Source organism: Maniola jurtina, chromosome 10, assembly GCF_905333055.1.
Source record: "Maniola jurtina chromosome 10, ilManJurt1.1, whole genome shotgun sequence".
NCBI classification, from domain to species: domain Eukaryota; kingdom Metazoa; phylum Arthropoda; class Insecta; order Lepidoptera; family Nymphalidae; genus Maniola; species Maniola jurtina.
In genome coordinates, this window is record NC_060038.1 from 13,908,814 (window position 1) to 13,929,511 (window position 20,698).

The 20,698-nt window shown below is 37.2% G+C and overlaps 3 protein-coding genes across 6 annotated transcripts in view; 1 reads left to right on the top strand and 2 right to left on the bottom strand.

Annotated features, from left to right (window-relative positions):
- Nucleotides 1-10,041, top strand: part of LOC123868894 (cadherin-87A) — a 48,590-nt gene extending 38,549 nt beyond the window's left edge. Inside the window, exons 25-37 of one of the 4 annotated variants that reach the window (XM_045911553.1) lie at nucleotides 327-509; nucleotides 1,318-1,477; nucleotides 1,922-2,057; nucleotides 2,213-2,403; nucleotides 2,856-3,032; nucleotides 3,466-3,578; nucleotides 3,904-4,067; nucleotides 4,780-4,937; nucleotides 5,612-5,717; nucleotides 6,302-6,509; nucleotides 7,707-7,820; nucleotides 8,298-8,374; nucleotides 8,617-10,041. In XM_045911553.1, the coding sequence (XP_045767509.1) occupies nucleotides 327-509; nucleotides 1,318-1,477; nucleotides 1,922-2,057; nucleotides 2,213-2,403; nucleotides 2,856-3,032; nucleotides 3,466-3,578; nucleotides 3,904-4,067; nucleotides 4,780-4,937; nucleotides 5,612-5,717; nucleotides 6,302-6,509; nucleotides 7,707-7,820; nucleotides 8,298-8,374; nucleotide 8,617 (1,788 nt within the window). In that variant the 3' untranslated portion in view covers nucleotides 8,618-10,041. Of the gene's footprint in view, nucleotides 1-326; nucleotides 510-1,317; nucleotides 1,478-1,921; nucleotides 2,058-2,212; nucleotides 2,404-2,855; nucleotides 3,033-3,465; nucleotides 3,579-3,903; nucleotides 4,068-4,779; nucleotides 4,938-5,611; nucleotides 5,718-6,301; nucleotides 6,510-7,706; nucleotides 7,821-8,297; nucleotides 8,379-8,616 lie in introns of those variants that run through there. The other 3 variants (XM_045911554.1, XM_045911552.1, XM_045911555.1) reach the window with 3 other exon arrangements.
- Nucleotides 9,402-13,319, bottom strand: LOC123868908. Its single transcript, XM_045911575.1, has 5 exons — nucleotides 13,157-13,319; nucleotides 12,527-12,733; nucleotides 11,826-11,966; nucleotides 11,435-11,533; nucleotides 9,402-10,638 (listed from the first exon to the last, which is right to left on the bottom strand). The coding sequence occupies exons 1-5, from the start codon at nucleotides 13,226-13,228 to the stop codon at nucleotides 10,441-10,443; spliced, it is 717 nt and encodes a 238-aa protein (XP_045767531.1). The 5' UTR covers nucleotides 13,229-13,319; the 3' UTR covers nucleotides 9,402-10,440.
- Nucleotides 13,320-15,661: 2,342 nt separating this feature from the next.
- Nucleotides 15,662-20,698, bottom strand: part of LOC123868907 — a 30,038-nt gene continuing 25,001 nt past the window's right edge. The window contains exons 3-5 of the mRNA XM_045911574.1: nucleotides 17,509-17,649; nucleotides 16,886-16,945; nucleotides 15,662-16,670 (exon numbers count right to left, since the gene is read on the bottom strand). Of these exons, the coding sequence (XP_045767530.1) occupies nucleotides 16,464-16,670; nucleotides 16,886-16,945; nucleotides 17,509-17,649 (408 nt within the window). The 3' untranslated portion in view covers nucleotides 15,662-16,463. The remainder of the gene's footprint in view (nucleotides 16,671-16,885; nucleotides 16,946-17,508; nucleotides 17,650-20,698) is intronic.

The window sequence follows — 20,698 nt, forward strand, 5'->3', positions numbered from 1 at the left end:
ATGTCAAATTACGGTAGGTCTTTTTTCGGAGGGCATCTAATTATTCCTTACATATTTACTGAACTATATAGCACCGTCTTCCATTTTATTTATGCGTTATTATTAAAGTACTAACAGTAACATTATGTTTTATTCTAAAACTAGCTGATGCCCACTTTAATTTTCGCAGATAAAAAGTAGCTCATGTGTTAATCCAAGGTATAATCTATCTCCATTCTGAATTTCAGCTAAATCCGTCCAGTAGTTTTTGCGTGTAAGAGAAACAAACATACACACATACACAAACTTTAAACGCCTTTATAATATTAGTGTGATTGTTTCGTCAGAATGCAGCAGTACCTGACTACTTGATAACGACTATCCAAGCAACAGATGAAGACTCAGGTGAAAACGGACGGGTTTCCTATCGCTTGGATGACCAGAATGTAGCACAGTTCAGTCTGGATCCCAGTACTGGAGAACTCAGGACTAAAACCTTCTTGGATTATGAGCAACAGGCTGAATATCAGGTAGATACATTGGTCTGGTCTGGTGGTAAGCTTCGGCAGTGGCTAGTTACCACCCTACCGGCAAAGTCGTGCCGCCAAGGGATTTAGCGTTCCGGTAATATGGCGTGTAGAAACCAAAGGGGTTTAATTAAAACTGCCACACCCCTTCCAGGTTAGCCCGCTTCCATCTTAGACTGTATCATCACTTACCACCAAGTGAGATTGCAGTCAAAGGCTAATTTGTATCTAAAAAAAATTTTAACCGCTAGGATGTGGAACGCCCTTGCATCATCAGTTATCCCCTCCAATTTTAGTATGGGTACCTTCAAATCAAGAATGAATAGGCATCTTCTAGGCAAGCTTTTCTATCTATACAATGAAATGATCCTTACATGAAACTGAGCTTTTTAAAAAATTTTAGTCAATTTCATTGATTTTTATGAACAACTCACGCTTGACCAAGAAATTGACTATGCCAAAATTGTTTTCACAAAAAAAGACCTAAAGTTTTCAAAGACAATTTTCCTGTATCACCTATGGTTTTTGATTTCCCCGTACTGTTCCAGTTAAAAAAAACACTGATATATTGTAAGGATTGCCGTACTGTCCCATTTAAAAAAAAAAAACACTGATATATTATAAGCCTTGTAAGAGCCTATTGGTTAAAACTTCAGTCTCCACGTTGAGCCCTTCAGGATTTGATATTGACCACGCACCTCTAAGTTTTCAGAGCTAGATATATGATAAAAATACCATTTGCCATTGTAAAACTATCCATATTCCCTCCAGATAAAGTTCTCTATCGCTAAGTGGCTGTTTATTTATCTAGCTTGCAATAGTAGCGGCAGACAACGGTACTCCAGCACAATTTGAGACACTACGCTTGTTGACCGTTGTACTAGTTGATGATAAGGATAATGCGCCAAGATTCCTTCAGAGGCATCACCAATTTGCTGTGCGGGAGAATTTACCACCAGGAATTATTGTTGGTAAGATATTTTTTTATTCTACGACAAGATAGTGCTTGATAGCGACATGACCTGACAAAAAATTAGAATAACATTAAAAAGACTGCGTTGCCAGCGTCAGACTATTCTGGAATTCCTATTCCAGAATATTCTGGAATTCCTATTCCAGAATACCTTCCATCCTTGGAAGGTAGAAATCCTAAAAGGGAATAAATCCAACAGACTGAAATGTATCTTTGGTAACAAGAACCAAAATCACCGGAGAACAGAGAAGGACAATTTAAATATACGTGCCCATCAATTATTATTTATTATCCTTTCCAAATTGATTCTTTTATTTGACTTGATTTAAAACTCCTTCGCTAGAGAACTCTCTGGAATTTCTCATACTAAATAGTTGGTTTTTTCTTCGAAAATGGCTAAGATGTTTAAATGATAAATTCACAATAACTGATTGCGTTTCAGGCAATTTTAAAGCAATAGACAAAGACTCTGGTGAAAATGGCAAGGTGTACTATCACATCCTCGAAGGAAACCAAGAAGGGGCATTCACTCTTGACAGGACTCAAGGCATTATTAGAGCTAATATGACTTTCGACAGGTGAGGAAGTTTTACCACGACGTATATACTATTTATCTCATTGAAGCCAATATGGTTAAACACCAGATTAAAATCTAACCGTTCCTTTTTACAAAGAAAAAAAAATAAACCTACAAATAATTATATGGTGATTGTTTTCAATAAATTATTTTCAGGGAAAAGCAAGACGAGTATTCAATGACGATTTACGCAAGCAACAATCCTCTGCTTGAACACGCGGCGGCCATCTTGAATTCCATAGACAACAGCACAGATAGCCAGGACATCAGCGTCACCACAGTTAAAATAAAGATACTTGACGAGAACGACAATGAACCGAAGTTTCAACAGAAAATATACTACGCAGGTAAATGACTTTGGCAGGTAGGTAGGTCTTATAGCACAAGTAAAGGAAAAAATCCGAAAACCTTGAATTTATGGTATGTAACCACAATTTTTTTTTCTCTCTCTGGCTTTACAAAGATTAGCCAATGTCAAGTTTGTAGTTATTTGTAATAAGTTAGTTAAACTATACAAGTATGGACCCCGTCTGTGCCGGCGCTCGCCGACATACGCACGGCACCCCCTTAGAGCGCTTTCCAGTCAGTTTTAACAAAAAAAAAACACTCCAAAAAGGCATAACACGCCCGCCAGCTAACACCAACACAGACGAAGTCCAACCACAAATTCAAGATTTAGAATTTCAAGAATTTGAACAATTTCAAGAATTAAAAAAAAAATGTGTTCATTCATGCACTTGGCCGGTTTTTTTTAAATAATTATTATTTACTTATCCATACTATTTTTCCCTTTCCATAGGCATAAAGCACACAGCCCGTGTCAACGAACCTATCATATCGATCGTAGCCGAAGATCCAGATCTAGATGTGAACGGGACCTTAATCTATATGGTAGCAGCTTCCAATCTGTACAAATTCGGTGACTCCAAGTCCAGTGGCAGTGTTGTGCCTTCGCCCTTTAATATCACTCAAGATGGTAAGTGGTTACACTTTTTACTTTGATCTAAAGTAAAGAATGGTGCTTTAGAACCCTCACTCACTCCTTAGAAGTATCAGAAAATTCAAACATAAGACTTGCCTGTCATGCACACATCATTTCAGTAATGTTTTATGTATTACTAGTTAATGCCCGCGACTTCGTCCACGTGGATTTAGGTTTTAAAAATCCCGTGGGAACTCTTTGATTTTTCGGAATAAAAAGTTGCCTCTGTCCCTCTCCAGGTCTTTATACTCATGCCAAAAACACGTCAATCCGTTGCTCCGTTACGACGTGATTGAAGGACAAACCAATAAACCAACAAACAAACACACTTTCGCATTTATAATATTAGTGTAAAGACATAGCGGAATTACTGACTCACCTCTCCACCAGATAGCTATTATACAAATACTTATTCCAATTTTCCCAGGCATCCTCACCACAGCGAATTACATGTCAGAGTACAATCAAGACAGATTCGTCCTCGACGTCATCGCTCAAGAGGTAGCTGCGCCGTACAGACAAGCTAAAGCGCAGGTTTATGTAAGTACTAGCCGACCCACTCCAGCTTGCTTGAATGCTATGCTATGAAGGTGCTATGCCCCGTAGACCATAACCAATATCTGTTATACAGAATGCCAGAACGCTAGCAAAAACAAAGACAGGTAATAATACTGATGATTACTGATAAGATACCATAAAAAACTCCGAAAGAAAAAGTTCACAATATATTGCAAATAAAACATCTGACTGACGCTAGAGGTCAACGAACGTTCAGGGCCAGTCATAGCAAACCCTGGTTACCTTGATAATATATAAGATAAAATTCCTATTCCTTAAACATATCAGTAATCGTGTTTTTCATCAGCTCTGGATCATAGACCGCTCATCCCTTATCCGCATGGTGGTGTCTAGAAGTTGTTCCGCGCCGGTGGAGGGCGTGCAGCTGCGGCTGGCGGACGCGGGACAGGCGCTGCTCATTGCGGGCAGGAAACTGCCGCTGGTGCAGGCTGATAGGCGGTATGATGACTGGTGAGTGCGCGCTGCTTGCTACGTCAACTCTGGACGATGTAACATCAGCATTGGATCATAGATCATTCTCCCTCATCCGCATAGTGGTGTCTAGAAGTGTGGTGGATATCCACCATACTTGCGTATGAGGACTGGTGAGTCACCTCCCTTATGCGCATGGTGGTGTCTAGAAGTGTCTGGTGGATAGGCGTATGATGACTGGTGAGTGCACGCTGGATGATGTAACATAAGCGTTGGATCATAGGTCGCCTCCCTCATCCGCATGGTGGTGTCTTGAAGTGTCTGGTGGATAGGCGGTATGTTAATGAGTGAATGTGTGCTGGGTATTCAGTGAGAAATTATATAGTATCAATACTCAACCGTAACCATAAAAAGATCTTTAGCCAGGCTGGTGTCCGGGGATCCAACTGATCGAATTATTGTATTTTGAATACTACAATGATGGTACGTAAAAAAAAATTTTTCGTGGATAGACTTGCTGGCCAGTTGCGGAAAAGTTGCATCAATCATTGATATAATCAAAATTTGGGGATTGGTTGAATTGATGGTATTCTTGCTGCGACAATGAATTTTTCGTCAAAAGCGAAAGAGTTAGCCAATTTACCCCCTGGAAATTTCAATTTGAATAGGCAGCAGACACACAGACAGACACACTTTCGCATTTATAATATATTATTACCATGGATTTTAAAAAAATGTTCTATTTTCATAGGTGCGAGATCCATCTACACGCGGTAGACCCAACGACATACCAAGTGTTGCCAGTCGATAGAGTGTTGGAGACGATAGATTCCAAATATGACCAGCTCAAGGATGCGTACCAGGAGTATGGAGTGGAAACCCTCATTGCTGCTAGTGCTACTTCTAAAGGTGGGTATTCTAGACTAAGTAATTTCTCTTTTTTAATTAAATATACTCATAAAACTGTCATTTTAGGGTTCCGTGCCTCAAAAAGAAAAACGGAACCCTTATAGGATCACTTTGTTGTCGATCTGTCTGTCCGTCTGTCGTGTCTGTAAAGAAAACCTATAGGGTACCGTTGACCTAGAATCATGAAGGCAGGTAGGACGGTCTTATGGCACAAGTAAAGCCGAAAACCGTCAATTTGTGGTTACATCACAAAAAAAAATAATTAAAACGTGTTCATGAACAAATAAATAATTAGTACTATCAGTTTTCAAAGTAAGATAACTATACCAAGTGGGGTATCATATGAAAGGGCTCTATCTGTACATTCTAAAATAGATGTTTATTTATTTTTATGCATAATTGTTTTTGATTTATCGGAAAAGACACCCGAATACGGAATCCTCGGTGCGCGAGTCTAACTCGCATTTGGCCGGTTTTTAATCCCAAATATGGTACAGTGCCAAAACCCATGACCCATTAACAAAGGGCCTTTTTTATCTAGGCCAGTTCGGGTCTCTCCTTCACCCCACACTTACCGTACGATTGTTATCTAGACAGCTTCGTCGGACCTCTATATGTAATATCCTTACTCTATGCTATAGTGGTGGTTTTTCATTTTAAACTTTTTGTTTCAGCGCCGGACAGTTTTGATCCAGCACTTGCAGCGTTAATAGCACTCCTTATCGTTCTATTCACGGGCATTGTCACTTTTGTGGTGGTGTGTGCTTGCCTCAAACATTGGTACGTATTTTATTAGCAGACTTTCACTAACCTTTTCTTGATAATCACTCTTGAAATGATAATAAGGATAAAATGAAAGTATTCTTTTGGATTTGGTGTGTGTCACATTACAATATACGCCTCTGATCCATCTTTACAGATGAATTTTTTTGTTTCAAAATTTTAGTGGCCCCACTGTATTAAAATATGCTGATTGCGAGAATTCACTCTTATCCATTGCGGAATTCTGTTCTCCATCTCAGAAGATATTCATCAGATCTTGAACAAATATATCTGGGACCACCTGAGAAGTATACCCTTCCAAACAAAAAAGAATTTTCCAAATCGGTCCAGGCGTCTTCAGGCGAACACATTAAAAAAATCCTGATGAAAATTCCAGCCCTAAGCCGATAGTCCATTATACAAATCGCAGACTTTTTTTAGGAAATACGGGTGCCGAAGGACTATAATTATTTTAGCTTACCAACGTTTCGAACCTGACGTTTTAGTAACTGTACCTATTTTTCCTTATCTGGAGGAAATTATGATAAATTGTCTTTATTACGATACAAGCCATACATACTAAACAAAAGCTCAATTTATAGGGCACCTTATTCCAGGGTGATACCGCCACCGTCCCTGCAGTCCAGCAAGGGAGACAGTCTGGCTCGGAGACGAATCCTCGAGGAGCTCAGTACCACAGAAAACCCTCTGTGGCTGGAGACCAAGCTCCGGCCGTATGAGGAACAGGAGCTTACTATGAACGTGTTCGGGGATCAGAATGAGCAGAACGCGGAACAGCCTCCTGTGATGGTAAGTATTTTTTTAAAGATCAATCCCGTAGTTATGTTTGTATGTTTTGGTGGATTATAGCGAACTGACTTATGCCCGCGACTTCGTCCGCGTGGACTTCACGACAAACCCGTATTTTACCCCTTTAGGGATTGAATTCTCAAAAATTATTTCTTAGGAGATGTCTACGTCATAATAGCTGTCTGCATGTCTTTCAAGCCGATCCGTCCAGTGATTTGAGCTGTGCGTTGATAGATCAGTCAGTCCTTATCAGGCCAGTATTTCCTTTTTAACCCCCGACCCAAAAAGAGGGGTGTTATAAGTTTGACGTGTGTATCTGTGTATCTGTGTGTCTGTGTATCTGTGTATCTATGTATCTGTGTATCTGTGTATCTGTCTGTGGCATCGTAGCGCCTAAACGAATGAACCGATTTTAATTTAGTTTTTTTTGTTTGAAAGGTGGCTTGATCTTAGCTATAATCTAAAAAAATTGGTTCAGCCGTTTAAGAGTTATCAGCTCTTTTCTAGTTTTCTTGTAGAAAAGAAGGTTAGATAACCGTTAGGTTCATAATATTATGTCAATAGACAAATGTCAAGCTGTCAAGATGGACGTTGCCTAAATACATAATTATTTATTTGAAAATGATGTTTTGGAAAACTCAAATACTTTGGATCGTCGGGGGTGTTATAAATTTTTAATTTACACTTGTACATATTTAGATTAAGCTTGTTGTTCCTTGTGTGTCATGGGCTTTCGCAAAGTAATGCCTGCTCCTATTATCATAAATATTACTCGGTCGCGCTAAGTTTGCACCTCGCTGGAATGCGGCGCCTCTCCTAATTCCCCTCTCACCTCCCCGCGGTCGTCTTGTTGCGTCAGTGCGGTTCGCATAACGTACCGTAGCGTCAGTGTGACGTAATCGACGTGAGGTGCAAACTTAGCTTGACCGAGTTGTCACACTAATATTATAAAGGAGAAAGTTTGTATGTGTGTGTGTGTATGTGTGTGTGTGTGTATGTTTGTTATTCCTTCACGCAAAAACTACTGGACGGATTGGGCTGAAATTTAGAATGGAGATAGATTATACCCTGGATTAGCACATAGGCTACTTCTTATAACGGAAAATCAAAGAGTTCCCACGGGAATTTTAAAAAACCTACATGCACGCGAACGAAGTCGCGGGTATCAGCTAGTAAGTAATATTATGTTGATTTTAGCCGGACAACACATACGCCACAATCCAGGGCAGCCGCACAACGGAGCGGTTTGGGGACTACGCTACGCTGGCCGGGGACTCGCCCACGCCCCTTGAAGCAGCCCTAGGATTCCAGGTACACTTGTCACTGGTCACCTTTTTTACCCGACTGCGGCAAAGCCAAAAGGAAGGGTTAGGATTTTAGCAGTCTATGTATGTATGTAGGTATGTATGTGTGTATGTATGTTTGTATCCAGATTCTGTGTGTTCCACCGTAGCGCCTAAACTACTGGGCCGATTTAGGTAAATGAGGTGTCAATTGATTCGTCGTAAAGGTCGGGGTGGCATAGGCTACATTTTATACAAAAAAACTGACCTAACAGATGTTACATCAAAAAAAGTGGAGGTCTACAATTTTTTTTTTGCTATTGTATCGAGTGGGATGTCAAATGAAAGAGGAGAAAATTCTGAGTTCATAAATATAAAGAACTAAACTACTGTGTCAGAAGACACCGCTCTTCCATAACAAATAGTACATAGGCGCATGTAGTTGATGGATGGATGGACTATATTCCCTTATGGCGAGGCTTATGGTAAAATATTCTTCTTGCAGGGTAGTACATTCAAGCCGCCATCCCCAGATACACCAGAGCCGCCGCCCAGACCGGCCGGCATGGGACCCTTATCATGGTGAGACAATCAATAATATTATTGTTTTATTATACTTTTTAAAATTACAATAATCCATAAACTACTTGTGATTAGTTAAATTGGTTTAATCTCCTCTTTATTTTGCAAACAGCTTTGCAAACTTGAAAGGGTTCAAAAATATATTTTTAATCTACATTTAATAGGTTAGGGATATCTGTGTGGGCATTGAGTATTATTTGAAATTGTAAAACAGTTTTAACATTATTGTTTTATTGTTGCAGATCGGACGTTTTCCTAGAAGATAAAATATCAAATAAATGTAAATATAAAAAATCTAGTTACATGATATTTTAACGCACATGTTGACGACGTATTACCTATTATGATCATCGATGTATATGATTTACCTGATAGATATTATTATACTGTGTGGTACTAACTAATTAAGTATGCACTTCAAAAATACAGATTCTAAGTGGTCAGACATATCTAATTTTTCCTTTGTGACTTAAATTAGAGAGTAGTTAAACAACTCTAGATAAATCGATTTATAGTGCCTTTATACCCAAAAAAGGAATCTTTAGTAAGATACTCGTAGTTTCTAAGTAGTAAGTAGTATTTACATGTCAACTCAAGTCAAATCATTTATACAAAGTTGGTCTGCACTCATTTTGATGGACAGAATTTGTAAGATGATAATTATAGTGGTGATAATTACTTTCGTAAACTTAACACTAAAGCTACGAAGGTTCCAAAAAAGTGTATAGAGTCTTTTTTAATATGTGCAAATTATAAGTAGAGGTTAATACGTCGACAACGTCTGCAGTAATAGGTACCTAACCACATTATTTTTATTTTCGTAAGTAATTTTATTTCTAAACCATATTCTTATAAATGTAGAAAAAATATTAATCCATGAATAATTATTGTAAATACGCATTATTACATATAATGGCATAGCTGAAATATATTACTATTAAAGGCGTTGTATCAATTATTGTTGTAAGTAGGTATGTGCCAAACGTATTTTATACAAAAAAAAAAAATATTATTCCTTTAAATGTTTTGCGTATAATGTAAATATTCCTTAGAAAAAATATTTTAACTAGAATCTCAAGTAACTTAGCCAATTCAAATATTTGAAACTAATTCCGTCCATTTTAATATAGGTATTCCAAAAAGTTATCTTGCGAAATGAGCTATATTTTTTATTTATTATCGTTTTCTAGCGTTTTTACCAATAAAAAGTGCAACATTATGTCATATTGCCAATATAACTTATATTGGATATCACAGCCCGTTCCCACTTGTCGGCTGTCGGGTCCGGATTTTAATCGGATGTTCCAGTGACAGAACATTTTGAAACAAAATCGGTTTCAGACAAGTGTGAATAGCTTCATATAAAATGTTCCGCCGCTGGAACATCCGATTAAAATCCGGGCCCGACAGACGACAAATGGGAACCGGCTGTCGTCACTCTGCACACACGATAGTTTAAACGCTAAAACGTACTGTCATTATTGTTATTTTAATTATAATATTTACCATTAAGTATTGCCATAGTATAAGTAGTATTTTTGTACAAATTAGTAATTTTTACGTAATGACTTAGTTTTATAATTTTAACCTTTCCTTGTAAATATTCGCTTTAATTGACAATTTTGTATCGAATATAAATATACAACGAAATTATTCTTTATACTTTTTATCATTTTTGTTTTATTTCATCACACCACAGAAACCTAGGTAGTCTAATCTCTAAAATCAGTTTAAAACAAATATCGATGGCGATATTTTGTATGATTGGAGCCGTTCGTGAGCAAGTCCGTCTCGAACTTGACCGGATTTTTTAAAATTCTAATACAAGTTAGCCCTTGACTGCGGTCTCACCTGATGGTAAGTGATTACGTAGTCTAAGATGGAAGTGGGCTAACTTGGAAGGGCAATGGCAGTTTCATTAACCCCCTATCGGTTAGCGGTAAATTGGCGGCTTTGCCGGTAGGGTGGTAACTAACCACAAACGAAACCTCAGTAGGTAAGTACTATTTTTAATTTAATTTTATAATATTTTAGTATGAAAAATTCTAGGGTTTTCACACGTGTTGCTAGTTTGTAATATCATAACAACGGTGTAAATTGTTCATAATTAACCTTACATCACCCAAATAACGCGATAGAACTGTCTTCAGACACACTTCTAAGGTTCTGAGTGAAGACAGAATTTGGTTGTACAGATCCGACATGGACTCTAGCTTGAGAAGTATCAGCCTTTGAAATGTTATGTGGTAGTTGTCTTTTTGCATCTGAAATGAAATAGGTATATATTCATCAAGGAACAAAAGCTTAATTCGCTATAATCCGCCAAACGTAGAGCCTCGATAGCTCAACGGTTGAGGAGCGGACTGAATTCCAAAAGGTCGTCGATTCAAACCCCACCCGTTACACTATTGTCGTACCCACTCCTGGCACAAGCTTTACGCTTAATTGGAGAGGAAAGGGGAGTATTAGTCATGATTACCATCAATATACTTTAAAAAAAAAATACTAGACGATGCGATATGCACACCCAACCCATGTAGGCACGTTTCACTTGGACACTGGACCATCCTCTACAGTGCACAATTTCATACCTTGAGTGTGAGAAGATTTGTGTGGTATTGTGCTGTGGTGGTGCATAGTGGTTTGATTGATTATTTTTAGGGATCTTTAGCTCAAAAGGAAAAACTGAACCCTTATAGGATCACTTTGTTGTCTGTCTGTCTGTCCGTCTGAAAAATACCCGAGTACGGAACCCTCGGTGTGCGAGTGTGACTCGCACTTGGCCGGTTTTTCATGTATAGGATAGGAGCGGGCGATGATGACAGGAGAGTATCGCATACTGCACGTTCGTTGTACCATACAGATTTGGCTGTCTTGGCGGATTATAGAGAATTGAGCTTGTTGATATTTTGGTATGAATGGACTTGAACAAAGTAGTCCAGGTTTCTGGTACAGTGAGCCTAGGAAAACGATAATTTTGTTCATATTTGCTGGGATCAAATGGGACGAATGTTCAAGGACTCTACAAAGTCATTAGAAAGATGCGTTTTATCTACTCACATATTCAACTAAGCACTCCCCAGCAGCTTCTTCGTCACCTGGGTTATTAATATTGCATTGATTTGATAAATATCTGTAGCTTTTCCGCCATTTTCTGATCTATAATGAACATAGTATTTTTGGTACATAAGTATTTTTTGTATTTTTTTTTTGGAAAAAAGTAACATTTGGTACCTACTTGGCTGCAAGCGATCTTTGCTTGGCGTCTTTTGATTTGGTATTATTATTACCCTGAAGTCTCGCGGAAAGTCAAGAACAACGCCTAATTACGAGTAGGTATCTATATGTATAAACTTGAAAAGTTAAACATTACAAAATTGATCCTTATTATTATAGCCGTTTTCGAGGAATCAATTAAATACATACACATACAGTTAAATAAAAAAATCACCTCTTTTTCCATTTGAGTAACAGAATGCTTTTTCCTATCCCCCTCCTCGTTTGCAGTCTTTACACATTTGCTTTCCTTGCCATAGTAAGTTGTTTCTGCTTTGTTTATTTCGTTCTGGTGCAAGTCCATACATTCCTTCCACTAAAAATATAACCTAGAGTTACCTACCTTAATGTCTATAGGTACTTCAATTGTAAATTATTATCAATAAGTAGATATTAGGAAACCATGAGTAGGTATCCCTAACTCCGTATTAGGGGTAAGAAATAAATTATACAAAAATCATCCTAAGTCAAAGTCAAAATCATTTATTCAGCACCAGAAGTGCCGCCGATACATGCCGGTTAGATGTTAAGTTTTTGGTAGATACCTACAAAAAAAAGTGACGGCCTTTAATCGATCCCACTTCTGATGTTGAGATCGACCAATATTCTCTACAGTGTTATTTAGTAAGGATTTAGTACTTCGATTTTACACCTAATTAACGTTGAATGAACTAATACAATGACGTTAGAATAAAATGGAATCAAAAATTCAGTAACACTGATTTTAATTTCGCCATGTTTCCGTTTGGAGCGCTGACTGTAGATGGATGGAAGATCTTATTCTGAATTATTTCAACGCCTGAATTCTATTAAATAATGAGATGTACCTATAAGTGTTATATATTAAAGCAGGTCTTTATATGTATAGTTGCTTACTTTAGGATTAGATTTAATACCCATAAAGTTATGCTCTTTATGCCTCGCCATGTCCAGTCTATAATGTGATGTTATATTGACAATCTGCAGCAGGAAATCTGATGTCCATTCCTTCATCATCATTCTGTCACTCTTGTCCAGGTCGTGGGAAGCATTTATGTAGTTGCTATAAGTTTCCAGTAATTTCTGTGTACCTTCTGTAGTGGCCTGAAATTCGGAAGTGGTTTAGAATGAAATGGAACATTGTAAAGTACCTAGAATGTGACGACTTCGCGTGAATTTAGGTTTTTTAATCCCTTGGGAACTCATTGACTTTCCAGGATAAAAATGCTCTAGGTATATCCGTCTCCAGGATGCAAGCTACGAGTATTTCTGTACTTACCAAATAGGTGATGCCTGGAATTCATCTAGGTACGTGGAATTAGGTTTTTTTAACAATCCCGTGGTAACTTTGATTTCCAGGATAAAAAGTAGCCTATATCGCTCCACGGGATTTGTACCAAACGCCAAAGTCGGTTAAATAGATGGTTGGGATAGGAAAAGCTAGCAGACAGACGGGCAGTCATACAGACACACTTTGGCACTTATATTACCAGGATCTCACGGCCATCATTATTCCAAATCACTTACCTCATCATCACAGTATGCACTACAAAATAATACTGCAAGGTATATAAAATAGTAATAATTTAAACACATCATATTCTTGAGGGAGACTCAATTGAAACTTAGTTCAATAATATGCACTTGTCTAATGTCTGTCATAAAAACTAATTAGCAATGAACTAACAGTACCTAATGATCTGTTCAGACCCTAAAGTCAAGTACGATACACAGTTAGCAAAAAAAATTAAATTGGAATTTATTTTAGTTTTCGTGTACCTATTAGAATTTTACACATATTATGCTGCAAAATAAATAGCTAACTAATTAATAAATTTAATATGTGAGTATATCAAAATAATAAGTATAACAAAATATGTAAATATAAATACTAGACAGGTTTTGCATAAAAATATATAAAACCTGTCTAAGGCACTAGATGAAAATATTCGTGATAAATAAGTCTGATTTATAGAAATAGAAAAAAAAACTTTTGTTCAAATAAATTTTTTACATGTACTTTGAAGCGTCAAATGCATCACTGGTTCGGAATGTTTTTCCTACTGACCTAACAAGCAAGCATCTTTTAATAGGAGTAACTAACTTTTTAAAATACAAGTGTAAATTAAAAATTTATAACACCACCGACAAGTGAAGGTTACAGTAACTAGAAAAAAGCTGATAACTTTCAAATGGCTGAACCGATTTTCTTGGATTATAGCTAAGAACACTCTCGATCAAGCCACCTTTCAAACAAACAAAAAACTAAATTAAAATCGGTTTTTTAGTTTAGGAGCTCTACGATGCCACAGACAGATACACAGAAACACAGATACACACGTCAAACTTATAATATCCCTCTTTTTGGGTCGGGGGTTAAAAAAATTATAAAAAGTAATGCAGTAGGCTAAATTAATTTATTTGCTGACCATGCATTGTAGCGCATTGCATGCTAATTGATAACCTTTATCATTGCAATGGATATTATGTATCTACCTACCTTTATGTATCTTTATGTACCTACGAACTATTTTATTATAGATTAATTAATATTTATATTTATTTTATACTTTAATAAAAATAAAAATATAGCAACAACAGGCGAAATCAATGAAAATAAAATCTCGATTATGATTTTGTAATTGTTAAAATTTATTCAAAATATTCATTTGGTTAAACTTAAAAACTACTAACAACAATAATCCGGTAAATTAAAATATTAATTGTATTTACTTCCAATTAAATTTAATCTAAAGATTATTGGATTAATTCAATAAATTAATTTATTACGACTATCACAGTGAGGCTAATGTACGAGTAATATGTTATATTTTTCTATAATGAACACAAAAAAATTATACCTACACACAATTAATGAACAAAATGGCCTCCATTTTGTTTTTTAATAAATTTTTAGGGTTCCGTGTCTGAAAGGTGTGAACGGGACTGCCGACTGTCTGTCAGCGTGCTCTATCTCATGAACCATAATAGGTAGAGAGTTTGAAATTTTTATAGAATATGTATTATGTGCCTATTTCTATTGCCACTGAATTAGAATTTCAAAATGGGCGTCATGTAAATATTTTTTTTCTAAAAGTACCCACATAATATTGTACGATTTTATGGTACGGAACCCTTTGTGTGTGGGTTTTTCCTCTTCATGAGACTGATTTAACATTAACCTTGCTAAATTCTTAGGTTAATACTTACTTACTTTAAAAATAATAAATTAACGTCACGCCAAAAAATATCATTTTGAAATCCTTATAAAAAAATTATAAAAAAACAAGATTTATTTGTACAGTTTTCGGCTTAACGTAAAAATATCAAAAATCAATAGGAACTAACAATAATTAACACCAATAATCATTTTTGTTTCATTAAGCACCTACTTAATTTATTTCTTATACAATTTTCCACTCCCTACTCTATGGTGGGAAAATAGGAAAATTACAATTGAACACAATTTTAAACTTTTCTTATAAATATAAATTCATCTTGGCAATTATTATTAATATTTCTTTATTGTAGTTTTGTACTTATTTTCATCATACTTATTTTCATGAATACAGTAATAATTTTTTTTACAAAAAGAAATAAAAACTTATACATTTTTAAGTATATTCTTAAAACTAAGAAATATGGTTTTTGTACTTTAATGTTATTAAAATATTTTATTAAGTACCTACTAATTATTTCTTGAATTTTTTACGTTTATGGTATATTCAAAATCTTGATTCCAAAAATGATTTGAATGTACTACACATTGTTATCATACCTAAGTAGGTATATGTCTATAACAGTAATTTAATATTTTTTAGTAAATTAATTAGTAAGTATAGTTTCCCAACAAAAAAATCTTGAATGAAATAATTTCGCGTTTTTTAACATATTCAAATTAAATTGAAACAAAATAATACTACAAATAAACTTAAGCTAATTAAGTATGGTAGTGCATTTTTCTTAATATGGCACTTTGATTTTTTATTACTTTATGCATTTTCGTACCCTAGTCTGTACCTAACTTTTATTTCCGTACCCCAAGGATGCCAACGGGACCCTATAACTAGGCTTCTGCTGTACCTACGTCCGTTTGTCCGTCTGTGTTTCAGCAGGGTGTATGTCGTTAACCGTGATAGGTAGAGAGTTGAAAGTTTTACCGAACGTGTAACAAATACTGAAAATTTCAAAATCGCCGCCATGAAAAAAAAAGTGTTATTTCTTCTACGATAGTACGGAACCCTTCGAGTGCGACTCTGAGTCGCACTAGACCGATTTTTTATATTTGAACCGTTGCACAGCGTTGGGATGGACATCAAGCGAGTTGCAGGGAGACAGTGGATCAGCAGTGAACGTCTATCGGTTTCTTTTAATAAAAAATAGCGAGCAAACGAGCAGGCGGGTCACCTGGTGTTAAGTGGTTACCGCCGCCCATGAACATTTGTAGCACCAGAGGTACTACAGAGGTACACCAGAGGTACTAGAGGCCGATGCGTTGCGTTCAGGAATCTGTTGGTCCACCCCTTGAATAAATAATCTATCAGGAACACCGCCGATGAGAGTTGATTCCACAGTTCGCATGTGTGTTAATAAAAGTATCTGGCACAACGGGTGGTCGATGTGTATTATGCACCCAGGTGGTGAGAGAAGGGTAGAATGAGGTCAAACAGCTCGGCAGAGCACTCCCCATTATAAAGTCGATAAAATACGAAAAGAGAGCTAATATCTCTGCGGCCAAACGAGCCAGTTAGTTTGGGATCGTCCACAATTCGAACAGCCCGCCTTTGGATCCGATCAAATGGAAGAAATGTTGATGATGGATACTGGTTAAAAACTAACACTTGGTATTCTTCACACATTGTTCTACCGCCGCGATGGCGGTGTTCGCGCGCAAGTGCGCCTCCTGCCGCAAATGCTTCAGTTTCCGGCGAGAGTGTACTAGCAGGTCCTTGTACGAGCGGCGAGAGTGTTGGATGTCATCCTTTACACGATTCATTTCTAGTTGAGCCAGCCGCCGCCATCGTACCATTCTTGGTGTGGTCTGAAAAAGAAAGAAATGAATATTTTGAATAAACTTCAACAAACTTTTATTTTCATTGATTTCACCTGTAAATATTTTTTAGTTATATTAAAGTATCAATTATAGGTATATGATATAATATAACGAACTATTTTATTATTAAAATAAATCTTCTTTTTAATTTTGGTAAGAAAAATTCATTTTTAAATTTTATTCATTGTAAGTATTTTACTTACTTCACAAGGAGTACCACAGCCTCTATTAATCTTTTGACATCTTTGCACGTAATCTTGACTCTGAAAATGAAAGTAAAAAATTTCATTTACATTATCACATAGTATTCTAGTTTAACACAAAATTCAATTAACATATGTTAATTGAAGAGTTTCTCAAAATATCTGGGTTGTGTACTCGAGTCCCTATGAAAAAACCGGTCAAGTGCAAGTCAGACTCCCACACTAAGGGTTCCGTAAAAGATATACCTAACACCTTTATGTAGAGCTCTGCAAGTTAATAACGGTCTGCGCCATCTATATAATATGATTTTGTGAACTAAATTTTTCGTGAACACATTTTAATTTTTTTTTCGTGATGTATCTAACTACTAATTCACGGTTTTCGGATTTTTGCCTTTACTTGTGCTATAAGACCCTACCTAACTGCCAAATTTCATGATTCTAGGTTAACGGGAACCCTATAGGTTTTCTTGACGGACAGACAGACAACGAAGTGATCCTATAAGGGTTCCTTTATCTTTTAAGGTACGGAACCCTATAAGGGCTTCGGATAGGTTCTAAACTGGTCGAGCTTACATCGACTAAATACGTGAGTATAGCCGTAACAACCAATACTATCTTACCTTATTCAGATGCATTCTAAACACGATCATATGCCCCAGAAAGAACTTGTGGTGGTTCTCTCCGCTGAACACAGCGGCGCGATGGGCGTCCATCTCTATCTTCTTTATGTTCCTCTCAAATTCGTCGCGGCAACGTCGGTTCTAGAAGGAAAAAGAAGGAAGAATATAATACCATCTTATTTTCTACCAATCGCTATTCCACTATTGAGGAAGAACCTCTTCCAGAATAAGAAGGAGGCTTAGATTTTTTGGTGGGAGACTTCGGCCGTGGCTAGTTACCACCCTACCGGCAAAGCCGTGCCGCCAAGCGAATTAGCGTTCCAATACGATGCCGTGGAGAAACCAAAGAGGCATGGGTTTAATGAAAACTGCCATGCCAGGTTGGCCCGCTTCCATCTTAGACTGCATCATCACTTACCACCAGGTGAGATTACACTCAAAGGCTACCAGTGATCTGTCGTTTGACGTTGCCAAGTGCGGATTGGCAAACTTTACATAGGTATAGTACGCGACAGATCGAGATGGCAATCGGGACGCCCCGTGCGTGTTAACGCGGGTGACCTGCGGGTGTGCGGGGCGTCCCCCCGCCTCATAACCCGATTGCCATCCCGCCTTGTCGCGTACTAGTCTAATTTTACAGAATCACGACGGCAAACGTGGATAAAAATAATAAACAAAATTATTTTATTTTACGTCAATGGTGAATTAATAAAAATAGTACCTAAATACCTACAGTTAATGGCTGATGTCTGTCTTTAAATCGATGCCACTAAATTGGCGTTTACGAACATTTTAAAAAAAATTATCTTGTCTGACTTGTGGACAGTCCCAGATTAACCAGCTCGTTGGAAATCTTGAAGCACCGCAGAGACGTAAGCTCCCTTTGCGTGTTCTATCGCTATTATAATGGGGAGATGTTCCAAGGAGTTATTTGACCTATTCCTCCCTTCTTTTTTAGCTGCAACGCACGGCTTGGGACAGACTTGGGATAAATCCCGGGGAAGGACATAGACTACTTTTTATCCCGGAAAATCAAAGAGTTCCTACGGGATTCCACGTGGGCGAAGCCGCGGGCATCCTCTAGTATATTATTATGCTGAGCGATTGAGCAACATAATAACAAATATTATTATGTTGCTCAATCGCTCGTCTCATAGCCTACTATCGTCACTGTCAAGGTTCAAGATTACGCGCGTTAAATAATAAACTGTGCAAAATACGTATAGTTAATGGTAACAGCTGTTCTCTGTGGTAACGGTTAGAAACTCATCTCAACACATTCACCGGCCCACTACTGAACACAGGTCTCCCATCAGAATGACAAGCGTTTATTCCTTAGTCCACCACGCTGACCAAGTGCGGATTGGTTTACTTTACACACCGCCGAGAACGTTACGGAGAACTCTCGGGCATGCTGGTTTCCTCAAGATGTTTTCCTTCACCGTTAAAGCAATCTTAATATTTCGATCTTAGGAAAATAGAAGTTTCAAAAAGAAAAAAGGAACCCTATAGGATCACTTCCTTGTCTGTCATCTGTCTGTATGTCTGTCTGTCGTGTCTGTCAAGAAACCTATAGGGTACTTCCCGTTGACCTACAATAATGAAATTTGACAGGTAGATAGGTTACATCACAAGGAAAAAAATTAAAATGTGTTCATGAACAAATAATTAGTATTTTGAACTGTCAACGTAAGATTACTATACCAAGTGGGGTATCATAATATGAAAGGGCTTTACCTGTACATTCTAAAACAGTTTTTTTTTTATCTACAACAGTTTTTGATTTATCATGCAAAAAATACGACTATAGTACGGAATCCTCGGTGCGCCAGTCTGACCCACACTTGACCGATTTTTTATTTTGAGGTCTAAGATAAGGTAAAGGTAAACTTAATAGGTAAGTACCTACACAGATCAATGGCTTTAGGCTTACGAACAACAACTTAAAACTTTATAGCACGTCTTTTCAACGGCTCAGTGGCTAAGAACAATGGCTTAAGAATCAATGTAGCGTGTTCATTACCATACTTACTATCACTAACTACTTTAGTAAGTACATTGAATATAAAGTTTTTCAGGTTCAAATCCGTGTCATTACATAGTAAAAATAAAGTTCTAAACCAAATCCCGACTAGGTATAAATATAGTAAAACTAGAGGATGCCCGCGACTTCGTCTGCGTGAATGTAAGCTTTTAAGGATCCCGTAGGAACTGTTTAATTTTGCGGGATAAAAAGTTGTCTATGTCAATTACAGGGACGCAAGCTACCTCGGTACCTTTCATACAAATCGGATAAGCGAATGGATCTTTAGGATTCCCGTGGGAACTCCTTGCTTTTCCGGGATAAAAAGTAGTCTATGTCCATCCCCGGGATATAAGATAACTCTGTACCCAATTTTGTCAGAATCGGTTAAACTGTTGGGCCGTAAAAAGGTGGCAGATAGACAAACAGATACACTTTCGCATTTATAATATTAGTATGGATATGGATTGTTTCCGTCGTCGCCCGGGATCGAACCCCCGACCTCTCGACTTTTTCGTCTGTCGTGACCTGTGTGTCGTGTCTGTCAAGAAAACCTATAGGGTTGGTATTTCCCGTTGACCTAGAATCAGGCTTGGCAGGTAGGTGGTATTATAGCACAAGTAAAGGAAAAAATCCGAAAACCGTGAATTTGTGGTTGTGAATCATAAAAAAAATTCAAATGTGTTGTTCATGACAAATAATAATAATTAAGTATTTTCAATTTTCCAAGTAAGAAAACTATACCAAGTGGGGTACCTATATGAAAGAGCTTTACCTGTAAATTCTAATACAGATTTTTATTTATTTTTAAGCATAATAGTTTTTGATTTACCGTGTGATTTATCGGAAAAAATACCCGAGTACGGAACCCTCAGTGCGCGAGTCTTCCTCGCCCTTGGCTAATTTTTTAATTTTCATACAAGATACAGGTTTTGATATATCATAAGTGCCTTTAAATAAATACTTATTAGTAAATACAACTATTGAACGAGACGTCAGTCAGTCTGGTCGAAGGAAGTCGGTCGTTCACATTCTTAGCATTTAGTATGTACGTGCAAGCACGGTAAATCTAGAAAAACCGGCCAAGTGCTAGTCGGACTTGCACACGAAGGGTTCCGTAGTATCTAGGGTTCCTTAGGTCATCATGCAAGGTATATTTACATAACT